General features: G+C 40.0%; 1 protein-coding gene across 17 annotated transcripts in view; it reads left to right on the top strand.

The window, feature by feature from the left end:
• Positions 1-17637, top strand: part of TNIK (TRAF2 and NCK interacting kinase) — a 409008-nt gene that overhangs the window by 214048 nt on the left and 177323 nt on the right. For all 17 annotated transcript variants that reach the window (XM_074031398.1, XM_074031397.1, XM_045385097.2 and 14 more), the window contains exon 3: positions 14529-14585. In XM_074031398.1, coding sequence (XP_073887499.1) covers positions 14571-14585 — 15 coding nt within the window. In that variant the 5' untranslated portion in view covers positions 14529-14570. The remainder of the gene's footprint in view (positions 1-14528; positions 14586-17637) is intronic.

Here is a 17637-nt window from a genome sequence, read left to right as displayed (position 1 = left end):
TTATTAAATCTAAGACAGATTTTCTGGTTAGGAGTTCTTGGGATATCATAAGGTATATTTTAATGATTAAAAGCCAGCAGTTCAGTTATTTTGCATATATGAGCGATAATTTTCTTTCTTTCTTTCTTTCTTTCTTTCTTTCTTTCTTTCTTTCTTTCTTTCTTTCTTTCTTTCTTCCTTTCTTTCCTTTCTTTTCTTTCTTTTCTTTCTTTTCTTTCTTCTTTCTCCTTCCTTCCTTCCTTCCTTCCTTCCTTCCTTCCTTCCTTCCCTCTCTCTCTTTCTCTTTCTCTCTCTCTCTCTTTCTTTCTCTCTCTCTCTTTCTTCCTCTCTCTCTTTCTCTCTCTCTCCCTCTCTCTCTCTTTCTCTCTCTCTCTCTTTCTCTTTCTTTCTTTCCTTCTTTTTCCTTCTTTCTTTCCTTTCTTTCTTCCTTTCTTCCTTTCTTCCTTTCTTCCTTTCTTCCTTTCTTCCTTTCTTTTCTTTCTTTCTTTCTTTCTTTCGTCTTTGTTTGAGATGGAGACTCGCTCTGTCACCCAGGCTGGAGTGGCACAATCTCGGCTCACTGCAAGCTCCCCCTCCCGAGTTCACGCCATTCTCCTGCCTCAGCCTCCTGAGTAGCTGGGACTACAGCGCCCACCACTACACCCGGCTAATTTTTTGTATTTGTAGTAGAGATAGGGTTTCACCGTATTAGCCAGGATGGTCTTGATCTCCTGACCTCGTGATCCTCCCGCCTCGGCCTCCCAAAGTGCTGGGATTACAGGCGTGAACCACTGTGCCCGGCCAATTTTATTTTCTTAATGTCCCTCATGCAGACAGAAGCCACCAATGAAATAAACCATTAATGTTGCAAACACAAGACTGCTGAATTAAATGCTAAAAAAAAAAAAAAAAAAAAAAAAAAAAAAAAAGCAGATTGATTCTGATCTTTTGGATCCTAGGTAAGTACCTAAGTCCCAACCAATGTGATTGAAATCAGATACTGGCAACCAGGTTGAAATTAGACTTGATATTTTCAGATCAGGTGCTGTTAGAAGAGCTCCTGCTTATGAGTCTTTGAGCATATGCCTACACCTATTTCACAATTGAAAATGAGGAAGAGGAGGAAGGAAAGCAGTTTTCATGTTTTTGTGCAGGTGACCTTAGCTGACTGAGTTCTTAACAGTTTAGGCAAAGTTTCCATCTTTCCACATTTATGTCAGGGAAAGAGGATCAAATGTTCTCTTTGGTTCAAAAAGCACAGCCTCATTCTTAACTGCTACCTGTAAGGTTGATCTGTTGGCTGCTGCTAGTAGAAATGTATCTTAGAGATACAGGTACCTCTACTTCTATACTTTATATTGCTAATATTTAAATAAAACATATAAAACATATATATTTACAGAAATAAATCTTCCTAGGTGGAAAACATACTCTGATTATCAGGCATTTTAATTTATAGTTCTGTTCTTTATTCTTTAAACATTAGAGAGAATTTAAATAGAATTTAAAAAGAGAGAGACAATATCTTATTGTTTCCTTGACTTATATGCAAGGCCAGTATGAAAGGAAAATACGACCTGGAAAAATCTTGGTTTTTTTGAGCCTCAGTTTTAAAGTCTGATAATAGTAATTGTTCTATCAGAGTTGTTATGCCTTCAAGTAAGAAGTGCTATGAATTTTTTAAAAAAGAACAGAAGTGCTGTAATGCCAGCACTTTGGGAGTCAGAGGTGGGCAGATCACCTACGGTCGGGAGTTCGAGACCAGCCTGACTAACATGGAGAAACCCTGTCTCTACTAAAAATACAAAATTAGCTGGGTGTGGTGGTGCACGCCTGTAATCACAGCTACTCGGGAGGCTGAAGCAGGAGAATCGCTTGAAACCGGGAAATGGAGGTTGCGGTGAGCCAAGATCGTGCCATTGCACTCTAGCCTGGGCAATAAGAGCAAAACTCTGTCACAAAACAAAACAAAAATCAAAATGAAACAAAACAAAAAAAAGAACAGAAGGACTTGGAAAAGTGTTTCCACAAAGAGGTTAGGAATTCATTCATGCAGCACATATTGATTGAGTACCCACCATGCAGGCACTGATCTGCTACTGAAGATGGAATAGTGAACGAGACAAAGAGAAGGCCCTGCCCTCAAAACACTTCCCTCCTGGAGCAGGAAATGCCTGGTACACTTGATAAATAAATAAACTGTATAGTTTGTTAGATGATCTGTAAAGCAGGGAAGGAGGATAATGAGAGTTAAGGTGGAGTTGAAGTTTTAGATATTGCAGCCCAAAAAAGGCAATTGGAGAAGAGTCATTTGAGACTCTTTGACACATTCGAGTCAAGACTTGAAGGCAGCGAGCATTCAAGCGTGGCAAAAGGAAGAGACATGTAAAGTCCCCATGGTACATTGGAGGAAACGGAGAAGGACACTAGACCTGCAATGTGGGCGAGTGGGAGACTGGGGGGGAATAGCAGGAGAAGAGAACAGAAATGGAACCTCATAGTCACACTAAAAGCACTGTGATAACACCATTTACCCAGCCACTCTATCAAGTGTATCTACATATGTAATTTAATCCTTACTACTGCAACCTAGTGAGTTAATTGTTTTATATCAGTTCTACACAGTTAGAGGGTTTAACTCTAGACCTACTAAGTAGTCCAAGGGAACCTCATACCTCTTTCAAAGCCTTTCCTCTTAACCTCCACATCCTATATAGGACCTGCAGAGCTCTAGCTACAGATAGTCAATTCTTTCCTAGACTATGTGAAATACCTGCTTCAAAAGAGAAGATGGCCAAGAGTCAGCAAGATGCTCTCATTGCCCGTCTCACGATCCCTGATGAGTCAACCTAAACTGGAGGCATGAAAATGTGGTGGAGAGAAGAATTTCACTGGACTCAGGGAAAACTCACCCTCCTTGAGACGAAGCTACCCGATAGGTCACAGTTGGATCGCAGCTAAATTTAGCTATAAATCAATGCATTTACTAACTAGTCAGCTACACTCCCATTCAGGCCTACCCAGAGCTTGGGGCAGATCATATTTACTTGAAAGAGCCCTTGTTCTTTCTCAGTGTGTCATCATATTTCACCCTCTTCCCTCCCCCAAGATTTCAGACAAAAGTGTTCTCAGCACTACTGTCCTGATGGGAAAGTACGGGTTTCTGAGAGGCACTTGACTACTTACTCCCAGCAACTAGCTTCCCAGGGATGGATGTGTTTGCTGACAAATTGCTGTCGTCTGTGATGGCCATCACTTTGAAAGATGAGGAATATGTAAGAGCCATCCTGCATTTATAAAACAACTTTCAGTTTTCTAACATCCTTTTTGTCCTCTCACTCTCCTCCCCAAAGAACAATGTGCAGGTCTTTGCTCAGAAAGCACAATCGCAAATGCAGGCTGTGCTGACACAGAAGACATCTGTTGGAGGGGGAGAGAGATTTTCAGCCTTTGCAGGGATCTGGGTCTTCTGCTATTGCAGGTGGAACAATTAATAGGCCATAATTATTTCTTTCATACACTTTGGAGAGTCTATATTTGGATGTTATTCTTTGACCCTCTTGAGTTCTTTAATCCGTAAGTACCTAAAAGGTGGTGAATGGTATCAGTGATAGAGAATAATGCTGTTCATTTATTTTTCCTAAAAAATTGAATTTTGCTTTCCTTATTTCTTGGAAACAGATCACTTATAGCAATTGCAAGATTCCTATATCCCTGCATTTGAAGAACATCCGTTGGATAAAGGCAAACACCTTTATTCTCTTGTCATTGACCATTATATTTTTAGCTTAAAAGTTCACATGACTTATATTTTAATCAAACAAAATAATATGTTTCTGCATTGAGCTCCTGGAAGGTTTACTTATAGTTTTAAGAGTTTGTTAAGACCTAAATATTGTTTTAAAATGAAAATAGGATGTTCTTTCTAAAATTAATATAATTAGCCAGAATTGTGTCCAGTTACAATAAACCAAGTTTTGTTTAGTCCTAATAATACTTCATCAGGTTTTTTAAAAATTTAGAATATTCTGCTTAAATGGGAAAGTCTTAGAATTGGCCTCTTACACAAAAGTCAGTTGCAAAGTGGTCTCAGAAGTCACTGGGTATAGTATTGCCTGTGTTCTTAAAGAACTTACATTTTTGGGGTTTAAGAAAAGATTTCACCTGTAAGATTCTACTAAGCAAAGAAAGAACAATTCATCTGCTGTGCCTCCCTTAAGCCATGGGAGATCCCTGAGGTCAAGACCTTATCTTTTGATCTTTGTAATATTAGTGCCTACTGCAGAATCTGTCATTTCATAGACTTCAGCATTCATTGAACACCTATTAAATGTCAAATTCTTTTAAAACATGGTTTCTCAACCTTGACTCCATTGACATTTTGGACCCAATTATTGTTTGTTGGGGAAGGGTGATGTCCTGTGCATTATGAAGATTTAGTAGCATCCCTGACCTCTACCCACTAGTTGTCAGCAGCTGCAGTCATAGCAATAAAAGGATGTCTCCAGACATCATCAGATGTCTCCTGGGAAGCAAAGTTGCCCCATTGAAAACCACTGTTTTAAAGGGTTTGAGAGAGATAATTTACACTTTGTGAGATTAAAAAAAAACAACAACTGCTTTTAAAATTCTCTCTCCTCCATATGTACATATTTACAATGTAGTATATTTCTATATGTACAATATTATCTTTTTTATTTAATTTCTTTTAAAGATTGGATCTCACTCCGTCCCCCAGGCTGGAGTGCAGTGGCACAGTAACAGCTTACTGCAGCCTCAAACTCTTGGGCTCAAGTTATCCTTCCACCTCAGCTAAGTAACTGGGACTGCAGGTGCATGCCACTAGGTCTGGCTAATTTTTAAATTTTTTTGTAGAGACGGGGTCTCACTGTATAGCTCAGGCTGGTCTTGAGTTCCAGGCTGCAAGTGATCCTCCTGCCTTGGCCTCTCAAAGCACTGGAATTACTGGCATGAGCCACCACACTCAGCCTATATATGTTTTAGGTATATAAATTTTAGATATAATTTTAATAACATACATGTTACGTGTATGTATAATAAACACACCCATTCTTATAGGGGAGACATTTGGCCGGGAGTGCTCACTGTAGTCTTTTTTTTTTTTTTCAGTGGGAATCATTATGACTCCAGTAAGTTGCTCACTAAATTTCATCTGTCACTGTGTTCCCGCTCAGATACAACTAAAGCCTATTGAAATTGATTTTTGTGTCAGTAACAGAGCAGGGATTCAGTAAGAACCTGAAAGCTTCCCTTTCATTACTAGTCTTTTTCCCCCATATTACTTTAGATTTGGTGGGCCCTAATTATATTCCAGTCTTTTCCCTGCTGACATTTCTTTTGTTTTAATTAAAACTGCTGGAGGTTGGAGGACACTGTGGGAGAGAGTTTATTCATCAAAAGCCCAAATAAAGAGCCAAATGGGTCCCCATTTGTGTTCCTGCTGCCCCAAGAATGATAGCTGGGAACACTGTGGTCCTTTGCCTTTGTTTTTTCTCATGACACCAGTGTGGTCCTTTTTCTTTCTGAACAGGAGACTGCTCCTGCTGCTGCTGCAGAAGTCTATTAAATGACTGAGACAGCACTGTGGGTGGACTGGCTTCCTATCGAAGCCATACATTAGGCAAAATGAAACGCAGCATTGCCTTTTTATTATTATTATCATCTATTTCCCCCAACCCCCAGCCTATCGTGTCTGTGGTCCAAAGCCAACCCTGTCCACTCCCAAACACCTGGTTGTAAATCTCAGACAATGGGGCCGGCTTCGGGCTGCATTTGGCAACCCTGTGCAGGGCGAGGGGAGAGGATGTAATATATCTTCTTAATCTGCAGCTGGGAGGTGGGATGGAGCGAGCAAAGAGTCTGCCAGAGGTCCCGAGGGGAAGACAGAGTTGCCTCATAAAGTAGTCCTTAGAGAGGGAGCTATTGATTTGAAATCTTTAAAAATGAACCCTCCTTCTCCAAGAACAGTTGCATCGTCCTACCTCTAGTTAGTACCATCTCAGGAAAAGAGGAGGCAGAGGTGAATGGATGTTGGCAGGGCAGTGTCTGGACCTTGCTTTTCTCTTGATGCATCTTTCTCTCCCTGACCCTTTCCTCTGGTAAGCTGTTGTGATTATGACATGCAGAATGCTAATGTCTCTAGTGAGCCTCCAGGGCCTATTTCAGCGACCTAGTTTTCTTAGTTAACACTTGGAAAAGAAAACAAAAACAGAACCTTGATGAGCAAAACACTCACATCAGATCACGTGGCTTTCCCCTCCAGTTATGACACCGTAAGCCATTCTTATAGTCCTCTTTTTTTCTTAAGCTTCTGACACTCGTAAGTAGACATTTCCCCAAATTCTATCAAGATTCTGCCAGGTGTAGCCCCTGATGGATCACAGGAATCTCTGTTCATTGTGATTTGTGGCAATTTACAAGATTCACTAGGCCTAGAAACTGGATGTTTTCCAGTGTGATTTAGCACTTACCCTTTGCAAGATGCTGTCCCAGGCAATGTCCGAGGATTAAACAGGTTTAAGGTGGAGTTCCTGCCTTTGAGGGGCTCTCTGTTTTAGTGTGTAGAAGCCATGTGCCTGGGGGACTGCATTTTAAGGGCATTAGGGACTTACGGTACCCAGAGGAGAGAGAAGTGGGCTCCAATACAACTCACACAGGTTATTTAAAGTTATTAAGGGCTATACGCCCTCACATTTAACATTTTACAGGTTGTATTAAGAACCTTTTTCGTGTCTTAAGAGGGTTATTGACCTTTCTACTATCACTAAGTTCATGTATTTAAAACACTTTTTTCCTGGATTCTTAGATTTCATGGAGTACTAAAATCTCACTCTATTACCCCCCACCCACCACCAAAACAAAAACAAAAACAAAAAAACAAAAAACAAACAACAAAAAAACTGGGAACCAATATATGGTTAACTTTTTTTTTTTTTTTTTTGAGACGGAGTCTAGCTCTGTCGCCCAGGCTGGAGTGCAGTGGCGCAATCTCCGCTCACTGCAAGCTCCGCCTCCCGGGTTCACGCCAAATGGGCATTTTAACACCAAAAATAAGAATCCTACTTAAGTTGAATACCTCTTGTTTTCTGAAAAAAATCACCACTGGGTCCTTATTTTTCACCTTTTACTGGAGTTGTGTGTAAACTTTACCTTGGACTAATGTTCAGGTACCAGGGTTTTGAATGCTGTTTATGGCCCCAGGTGCCATTCTTGGCTCAGGGGATAGGGAAGGCTATTGTGCTGGGTGCGGAGGAGTGGGATATTTGGAGAGGCTGAAGAGTTGGCTGCATGTACATATTTTGTCCCCATCCTTTGAGCCCCCACACTTAGGGGGGTTAGTCCTCCCAGAAATGAATGTATAAAAGCCACAGATGAGGTCGGGCGTGGTGGCTCACGCCTGAAATCCCAGCACTTTGCAAGCCAAGGTAGGCAGCTCACTTGAGGTCAGGAGTTCAAGACCAGCACGGCCAACATGGCAACACCCTGGCTCTACTAAAAATACAAAAATTAGCTGGGCATGGTGGTGGGAACCAGTAATCCCAGCTACTTGGGAGGCTGAGGCAGGAGAATCACTTGAATCCAGGAGGTGGAGATTGCAGTGAGCTGAGATAGTGCCACTGTATTCCAGCCTGAGCAACAGAGTGAGACTCCGTCTCTAAATAAATAAATGAATGAATGAATGAATAAATAAATGAAAAATTTTTAAAACGCCACAGATGATTGTGATAATTCTGTGGTATAAATTAGATGGGAGCCAGTGAGAGCTTTGGTTTTGTGCTCATTTTTTGGGTTGAGAGGAGGTTACTGGGAAGCGTGTTCTTGGCTCAAGGCCCTGGCCCAGAGGCTGGCTCTTCTGCTTTTGAGCTCTCATCACCCCTCAGCTTGTCTGCCTCGTCACTGCTGTCACTTCAGCTGTGCGTGCCTTTCCTGGGTACAGGCATTAGGCTCCCTGCCACGGAATCTGCATACATTAACTATTGTCTGCTAAAAATTGTGACTATTTGATTTTTTTCCCGTTAAGCATCCATTTTGATTTATAAACTGAGCCAAGCTGGCAGCCATGAGGACTGAAGAATCCTAGTTTCTAACAAAGAAAAATGAAACCTAGTCTCTTCTTCCCCACTTCCTGTCTGTGAGCAAGTCTCAGCTTTCGGTTGGCCTACCCCTGAACAGTCTTGAAAACAATCCATTTTCTGTCACTCAGAGGTGCCAAGCAAAGGAATTCACAGTGAGTGGTGTTGAGATGGAGAGTAATTGCTTGGGTACCATCTGAGTCAGTGCCTTGCTTTACCTCTGCCACAAGTCTGGGAGCCATAAAGTCTGAATCACAGTTCTGCACATATGGAGAGCAGGGTTTCTAAGCCACCAATGAATGGCACATGTAGGCCAAGGAAACACAAAGGCTCCATTTAACCTGGGGAAGACTCAGGAATGGACATCGTGCCAAGTATACTCTGTTCCATGTTACTTGATCATAAGGATCTTTGGAGTCTTTTCATAAAGTTGTCTTGTCTACCTCTTTGCCTCAAGACATATTGTATTAAAGAAAGGTAGCATTCCTAAAGATGTCCAGATAGATATTAACTAACCTTTAGTTTCAACTGGGAGTGGAAAAGCAGAGTTCACCTTTGCTATCATCATGACAGCTCAGAAGTAAAGCTAAAACCAATTTCTGGTTTCTCTGTGATCTATGGAAAGGGAAAGTAAATTGGTCTCTGGTCTCTCTGTAGAGTTTAAAAGAACTTCATCCACTTAAATTCATCTTCCAGCTTTTTTTTTATGAGCAAAATAATTATAATTCCTGCTTACAACCCCACCCTATCTGGTCCCATACACTCTGTGGCTGGGGAAATGTGGGGGTAAGGGAAACTGATGTAGACATGTGGATGGTACCAGGAACCCAAACACAACCCTCAAATTTCATGCCTTGATTGAGTCTGTTTTTCAGCAAATATTTGCTGAGTCCCTGCTGTGCCAAGCACTATGAAGGCACAAGGGAAATACATATCCAAACTGTTCCCAAGTTCTCTTCATTTGGCCTCCTGTCCATTCCCACATTCTCCACCATTTCCATCCTAATCCAAGTTGCCATCATCCTTCACCTGTCTCCAGGACGGAGCATGACCTTGGGCGAGGCGGCACTTTGGCTAAGGGCCATTCCCAGAGAGGGACCTGACTGAGAGTTGTCAGGTACTTCAGTCAGTATTCAAGAATCTTGGTGGTACACTGCAGCATCTATGATTGATACACAGATGATAGATAGATAGATAGATAGATAGATAGATAGATAGATAGATAGATAGAATCAGAACAGGTGAGCCATAAAACAACAGCTGCCATTACTACATATTCTACATTCTGCTTTTTTTCGTTTTGATTTGATTTATTTTCATGGTTCTGGTGATGCATGTTTTGAAGAAAAAAATGTGCTGGCTATGATCAGTGGGGTTGGGATAGGATGCTACGGAAACACAAAGGTGGAGTACGCATTTGCAATTAGGAAATTGAAGAAGACTTCCTCAATAAAGTGGAGATTAAATCTAGGGTAGATAGGAAGGAGAATGAGCCACTCTCTACCTGTGTGTGAGGGTCCTTGGGCAGGAGGATGAAGATAGTTGGGAGAATGTGTGAATTTTCAACAAAGATGGTTTGCTTATGTACTTTGCCAGAAATAAATGTATGTGGGTGACCTAGAAATGAAAGTATTCTGTCTTCCGGGCTAGCCTTAGGCTAGCAGCTCAAAAACCCTCTTGCTCTTCCTTAGAAAATAACAACAGCAACAGAGGTGAAGCTTATATGGCTGTTAAAACAAAACTGTTGTCTTCTCTTGCATTCATTTTAGGGAAGAGTTGAAGGAGTAGGGTATTGTATTAATCGTACTTGAGTGATTTGGATTTCACCTGGATGTTGAATTATTTTACGTAGAACAAGGATCAGCATAGTTTATTGCCTCAAAAGTGAGGGAGAAGAAGGGAAGAGGGGAGCAGAGTAGTGTGTGTGTGTGTGTGTGTGTGTGTGTGTGTGTCTGAGGACCAGACTGAGCCATGCCCCCAGCACTGAGTGGCCCCAAGGCTCTGCCTCCCTTGTTTTGATGCCTTTCTTGTTCCTTTCTGGTGGATATGCTTTTTATGCTTTAGGTCATTATCTGACATTAGGCTTGGGGTCCTATCAGATTATCAGTTTTACTTTTCTAGATTTAGTGTGTTCACTAGATTTTGCCATTATTGGTTATTTCAGTAGGAAAAAAATAATTTAGTTCATCCTTTTATTAAAAAAATGACTCAGCAACTGCAATCTGACAGGACATTTTCTCTAATTTTCATGGAGAATTTTTTTTAACTCTTTTGTCTCCTTTTAGAAGTTTTTTCTTTTCAGAATTTAATTTTCAGTTCTTGGTTGCACATGTATATTTTTTTCATTCATTCATTTGTCCATTTTAGAGATGGGATCTTGCTGTGTTTCCCAGGCTGGCCTCAAACTCCTGGAGTCAAGCCATCCTTCTGCCTCAGTAGCTGGGAGTACAGACATGCAACACTGCACGAGCTTGAAACATGTATTTTAGATCTAAATTTAGATGGCATCTATATTTGCATTTTAAATTTATCTTATATGGAAAAATACGTTAGAATTGGGGTACTGTTACATTTTCCCTTCAAAATTCTATTGCAATAACATCCCCCTTTGCTGCACTGCCCCCAAATTTAAAAAATAATTATTAAAAAGTAAGTTATTAAAAATCCTATGTAAAGCAGAGATGACTGATTTGATATTTATTTCAAGTTAAGTAAAATATTAAAAGTTTGTTTTAAAAATGATTTTAAAAGTTTGGTGGTAGAAATTTGTGATTTAGGAGCTGGATGGTAGAAGAGGGATGGAGGAGAAAGTGTCCTGAGTTTAGATGTGAGATTTTGGCCTCATCTCTAAAAGGAGAGGACTGGATTAGGCTCTTAGGGGCCCTTCCTACTCAATTCATTTCTGATTTTATAAAGTTGCCTCTTTAAAAACTGTCCTACAATGACTGTGCCTCAGGTTCCTAGTGAGCTTTAAGTAGGCTGACTCTCTGCCATTCCCTGCAAGTCTGCCTTAATCTGGATCATAACTTGGCCTGATCTTCTCTGGTGATATGAAAGACACCTCACGCTGGGCAAGTTGCTTCATGGCCCTTTCCTGATCAGCGACGTGTGGCAGCTCAGCGTCCTTCCTGCTCGGGAGCGTGGGGATGCCTTTGCCTGCGAGTGAGCTGAGGCTGCTGATTGTTCCACCTCCGGGACCTCACATCAGCCCAAACTGCCATCCCAAGGCGTATTATTCAGTCGTCTGTCAGACCCACTGAGAACTGCTGTTTCAGCCGGGAAATGAAATTTAAAATGGAAGAAACATAATGTTGTCTTCCTTTCCAGTGTTACCTTCCGTCATTTTCATAGTGGCTACTTAAAAAACAAACAAACAAAAACAAAACAAAAGACACAATAGCAACAACAAAAGCCATGTATACTTAAGTTTTTTAAAAGAGCTGATATTTTATTTATTTCCACAAGAACTGCCCACTGCCTGTGTTTGAAATGTAATACAGGTCACTTTTATCCTGCCTCATCTCTGGCCTTGGGCCAGTACCATAGGCTAGCTCAGCCCTACGCTGCTGATGGAAAGAACTAGGTGTTGAGGTGTCCTTGTAACAAATTATTCACTCAAAGAGGATTTCCTGCTTCTTAAGGACTTAAAAAAAAACTACTGCAAAGTCTCTCAAAGTGCATGCTGGCAGACATGCCTCAGGGACTCCCTCAGGAATGAGGGGAATTGGGAGGCAGAGCAGACTAGAGTTGGGTGCTCAAGTCCCTGCTTGAACCAGGGGAGTTCACTTAAGGTTTTATTTGGGAAGAAGGTTGGGCTGCAAATGGAGCCACAGGGGAAGGAAGGAAGAGAGGAAGGAAGACCAGAGAGGGAGAGAAGGCTATTAATCCTTTGAGGTCCTTGGAATAATACACCCAGGGACATGTTCATTGATAGACAGAGGTGATGAGGAATTGACAGTGAGGTATCAGAGGACAGAGTACTTTAATTGAATCTAGAAAGAGAGAGTAAGTTGTCTGAGGAGTCAAGAAGGCAAAGGGCACCCCAGACCAAGAAAACATACCATCTGAGAGGCAAGAAACAATAAAGTACATTTACAGAAGTGCAAACTGTTTGTTCTCAAGGTCCACAGAGTAAGAGCAAGTGGGAGCCTACCAAGGTGGTGTGGCAGAAAGGGGGTCAGCTCTTGAAGGGCCTTGCAAGCCGTGACCAGTGGTTTGTCTGTATCCTGTTACACATACCATTACAATAATTTCAATGCAAATCAGCTATATAATATCAGACAGACCTTCTGTATTTGCCTACATTTCCCCTACCCTCTTTCAGTGCTTTAATAGACGAAGCCATTATTTAAGACATGATTTATAGCCATTACTTGAAAGTCCACTGTTGGTTACAAAGCTGTTGATTCCTTTGCAAGGGTCATCATTACGGCATCACAGACTCAAAAGAGGACGCTGTTGCTACTTCTTCTTTGTGCAAGATTGACTCGTGGTTTGCAGGAAAGGTAGCATTGCTGCTCTGCAAGAAAGTTAGTGTTCCTGGTTCTGTAGCGGTGGCACTTCTCTCCCTATCAATCTTGTGAAAACTAAATTTCTACATGCTCCTTGGGATGGAAAGAGTTGGTAGGGCTGACACCCACTCACTGCCCTCTCCACCAACCACTGAGCCCAGTCCCCCTACATTTTGTAGATGGGGAAATGAGGGCCCAGACACACCTGATGGTCATGGGCAGAGCCTGGGCAAGAACTGGGCCTCTGGGATTCTGGTCCAGGGCTCTTTACAAGGTAACACGCCACCCCCTCCCTTGATTTCAGGAAAGTTGAAATAAATGTGAGGGGCTGTATCTGTGACCATATTGGATTACTGACCTACTGTCTCCTTCTTTGTGCTCTTTCCCCAGTGAGGAGGAAAAAAGGGCAGCAGAATGGGGGTCAAAAGTGGAAGGAAGCACTACCAGAATCAGAGTAAATAGATTTTTAAAGCTGAGATATGTGAGAAGAAAGAGGGCAGGCAGAATGGGCAGAAGTTAAAAGACCAGAGGAGTCGGGAAAATTAGGGTAGTAAGGGAGAGAAGTAGCAGAAAAAGGGAAAAGATTCGAGAGCATGAAGATATAGGAGCTCTCAATTACAAAACTGACCCAATAATGTTTTCTACCACAATTTTTAAAAAATTTGATCCAACTAAGCTAGCACATTTTCACGAGCTTCAACTACTGAATCTAAGTCATACCAGGCCAATCACTTTTTCCACACCACAATTATATATGCCTCCTTATCTGTTGTTAATTCATAAACATGCCACAGCATCTATGGGGTAGACCCTTACTTTTCCAGGTACTGGAAATACATTAATGAGACACGGTGCTTGCCTTTAGGAAACATATAGTTCAGTAGGGAAGACAACATTTAAAATTAATCAGAAGACAGGACCATACATAATTACAACCAGCATCTGCTGACAGCTAATCTGCATATGTCACTGTCAAGTACTTTGTATACATTATCTCATATCGTTCTCACTACAATTCTGTGCATTAGGTAGTATTATTTCAGTTTTTGAGATGAGGAGACTGAGGCTTGGAAGGTTGAGGGACTTGCCTAAGGTTATGCAGCTAGGTTTTGAACCCCCCTGATCTTAGAAGCTGCATTTTATTGCCTGATAGCAGCAATAACTAAAATGTATTTTGGAAACTATATATAAAATTCATGTAAAAGTAGTGAGTATGACCATCTTTGCTGTTGTCTGAGAGTCACATTTAGACATTGTGTTTTCTCAAGGAGCAAGCAAAGAGAAAATAATTCTCTTCTGAGAGTGCCCCCTTGGCGCTCCCTACTTGCTTCTGATTTTGCCATGTGGTTGCTGCTTCACTGTGGTTCTAAAGACCAAAAGTGCCCACCTTGGGGAAGCAGTCCCTAATGTTCAACACTGTCTCCTTGATCACAAATTTGGATTGATTGCTGTCTGTTTTATTTTAGGTTCCCTTTTAAATAAAGATAAATGAACAATCTCAGGTGAATTATAGCAGAATCATATCCAGTTAAAACCATTACAGGATATTTTAAGAATGAAAGAAACCAAAGTTTCTTCATCTACCAAGTGTTTTCTAACAGAGAGATATTTGTGTATTTTCCACGCAGGCCTAGCTCCCCTTCCATGTAAATCCTTCTCTCACATAAGCTCTTGTCAAATGCCTTGGAGAGGAAGTAGAACCAAATTGTTCAACATTGCATCTTTTATTTGACTTGACACCCACTGTGAAAATAAACAAAGCGACTGGGGATGTTTTACAAAACAACCACTAAGTAGAGATGGTGTTTCTGTGTGTGTCTGTCTTTCTCTCTCCCCTCATTGACATAGTACAGCACTGATCCAAGCAATTTTTCTTTATGGTTGGAATTGAACGCTACTATTCGTCATCAGAACTAAATCTTTTGTTATTATTTTTCCTTTACAGGGTCGTCATGTCAAAACGGGCCAGCTTGCAGCCATTAAGGTTATGGATGTCACAGGGGTAAGTGTCTTTATCTTGCCATCTCTATAGCCATGCAGATGCTCCTTGACTTACGACAGGGTCACATCCTGATAGGCCCATCATAAGTAGAAAATATCCTAAGTTGAAAATGCATTTAATACACATAACCTACCTATCGAACATGATAACTTAGCCTAGCCTACCTTAAACATGCTCAGAACACTTACGGTAGCCTACAGTTGAGGAGTCATCTATCACAAAGCCTATTTTATAATAAAATGTTGAATATCTCATGTAATTTGTTGATTACTATATTGAAAGTGAAAAACAGAATGGTTATACAGGTACTTGAAGTATGATTTCTACCAAATGCATGTTGATTTCACACCACTGTTAGTCAAAAAAAATCGTACGTTGAACCATTGTAAATGAAGGGTCATCTGTATATTTGTAATAAAGAAGTTAATGATAGAAAAAAATTGTTTTCCAGAAAAATAATCTTCCTAAATATCTAATATTTTTACCCACTTGTGTTTAACATAAGGAAGAGTATGCAGTAGCTGACTGAAGAGATCATGGGTACATCACTCTAATTAAATGTGATACCTACACACTGCCTTATGTAGTTAGAGTGAATACTGTGTGCCAATAATTTACATAAGCACAACCACAGATATTTGCATATGAATGCAGAACAAGGATTTGAAGATATTAAATGAATAATACTGAGATTATACAGAAGAAATGAGTCTTAACTGTTTTCCCAAAGGTCTGCCTACCACGGGAGTAGACAGGAGCTTGGATGACTCTAAGATCCTAGTAGGATATTTAACATGAATATTTCCCAAAACAAAATATTACTGATCAAATAATCACAATCAACACAAATTCTTATCATTAGAGAACAACACTGAAACAAAATTTCTGCCTAGATAATCAAAAGCAATCTAAGAAATAGATTTTATTTTAAATACAATCTAATGTTTTCTATCCTTTTGCTAGGCTTACTTAAAATATTTTAATGCCTTTTCAAGAGTACACAGCAAAAATCAGACTTGAAAGGATTCACTGGACATCAAAGGCATGTTAATAATTTTCTGTTGTCCTGGGGATTTTTCTAAGATGTCTGTCTGCTGTACATGAAAGCTGAAAGACCAAAGTCTTCCATTCAGTCCAGAAGTTGATTATTCAATATAAATAGACATAGAATGAATGGGTCACACAAAAGCATCAAATAAGAAAAACACATAGGAAAACTAAATAAATAAATAAGACAGACACACAATATGTCTGTATGACAAACTTCAACCCATACCTTTTGGGCTCACTTTGCTACCTTTGATAAGTATATGTTATATGATAGTTACCTATCATAATACACATTTCACTAATTATTGTTTACACCACACATTGTACTGACTTACGATTTATCTAAATTCCTCTTTAAGTTATATGTATTTTTAACGAGTAAAAGATTTTGTTCCTGTACATTTGTTACCATTTAGTTCAAGTACTAATTCTTTTTATTTGTCTTAAATACATTATTTAAGTTTCAGGTGTTGCAAAAGTTCAAATATTTAGTCCCAGTTAGTTTATTAATTCACCTGGCCTTTACTGAATAATAAACTGCATGTTCATTATATTAATTCGGTTTAAGAAAACTCTAAATAACAGAAGATTAAGCAAGATAGAAGTGTCTTGCTCTCTCATGTTAAAGGAGCCTAAAGGTGGACAGCCCAGGGATGTATGTCAGTGATGTGGTAGAGTGAAGGATGTTTTTATCTTTCTCCTCCATCATTCTAATGCACAGCATCCACAGTTACGGTTGCTTTATTGTTCAAGATATTTACTGGATTTCCATTGATCACACTTTATGGCAGGCAGAAAAGGGAGAACAGGAGAAGCAGAGGGGTACAAATGAGCCCCTTCCAGTGAAATATTTTCTACTTCCATTCAACATTACTACTTCTGTTTTCATTGCCCCTATCTAGCTGCAAGGGAAGCTAGAAAATATAGTCTTTTATTCTACTAATGTGTCTAGTTAAAAATCCAGATTCTATTAGTCAGAAATGAAGGGAGAGTGGATACTGGAATGGTCAATTATCAGGATCTGACACAAAAATTAAGATCAGATACTATCAGTTTCTACATAGAAACCCATTATAAATATATAAACATTTTACAAAGCTCCAACCACAGGACGAATCAGAATTTGTTTTGCAATTCAGCTGAAGTCATACTACTGTATTTTCCTTGGATTGAATAGAATCTCTGCATAATGACATGAGCTTGGCAGTTTAACAATTAATGGCTGTGGAAGGAGTCCAAGACATTCATGCTCTAGATTAAATTCTATTGTGTGGTTCTGAAGAACTACAGTTGAGAGTTCCACTGATGTCATTAATCTCGGTGCATAAAATGCATATTGATGCTCAAAGTATGACTCTGAACAATTTAAAGCCTCACAAGTAGAACCAGAAACTATACAAACTACTCAAGAACCACTATTGCTAGACCACCTTGCTTGGAATTAAAAGTTACAGTTATTTTTCCCAGGGTATGTATTGTCAGCTTAAGGAATGTCTGTCAGTCTTTCTAAACTGGGTTTCATTAAGCATCTAAGCCCTACAGAAGATGACTTGAGAGACTGTCTTCTCAATTCTCCCAAGGAGAGTACAGATGTAAGGCCATTTTACATGCAAAGGAGTGTCAATCCATTACATAGAGTGGATACTTTATAGTATTTAGGCTTAATTATCTTGGGGAACTCCTATTGAGGAGGGCTAGATAGTTTCTGTGATTCAGTCACATCATTGATGATTATTTAACCACTGACTTTTAACAAAGGCAAACATGGATGCACATCAGGAAATGGTTTTCTTATTTTTGTGGTGTCTGATGTGGCATCAAGTGACGTTTGTATCACCCCCTTACACATCACAGTCAACATAAAATTTCCTTTGTGAAACTCATGTGGTGCCTTTAGAAAACAATCTATTCTATTTTGCCATGTTGTCTTTTGTGTATTACAGAATGCTGTAAAAGCTTCTTACCAATTATTATAATTGTACTCATTATGACTGCTCTGTTA

Source organism: Macaca fascicularis, chromosome 2 (genome assembly GCF_037993035.2).
Source record: "Macaca fascicularis isolate 582-1 chromosome 2, T2T-MFA8v1.1".
Lineage (NCBI taxonomy): Eukaryota > Metazoa > Chordata > Mammalia > Primates > Cercopithecidae > Macaca > Macaca fascicularis.
Note: the sequence above shows the minus strand (reverse complement) of the source record. Positions and strands in the feature narration are given on the sequence as shown.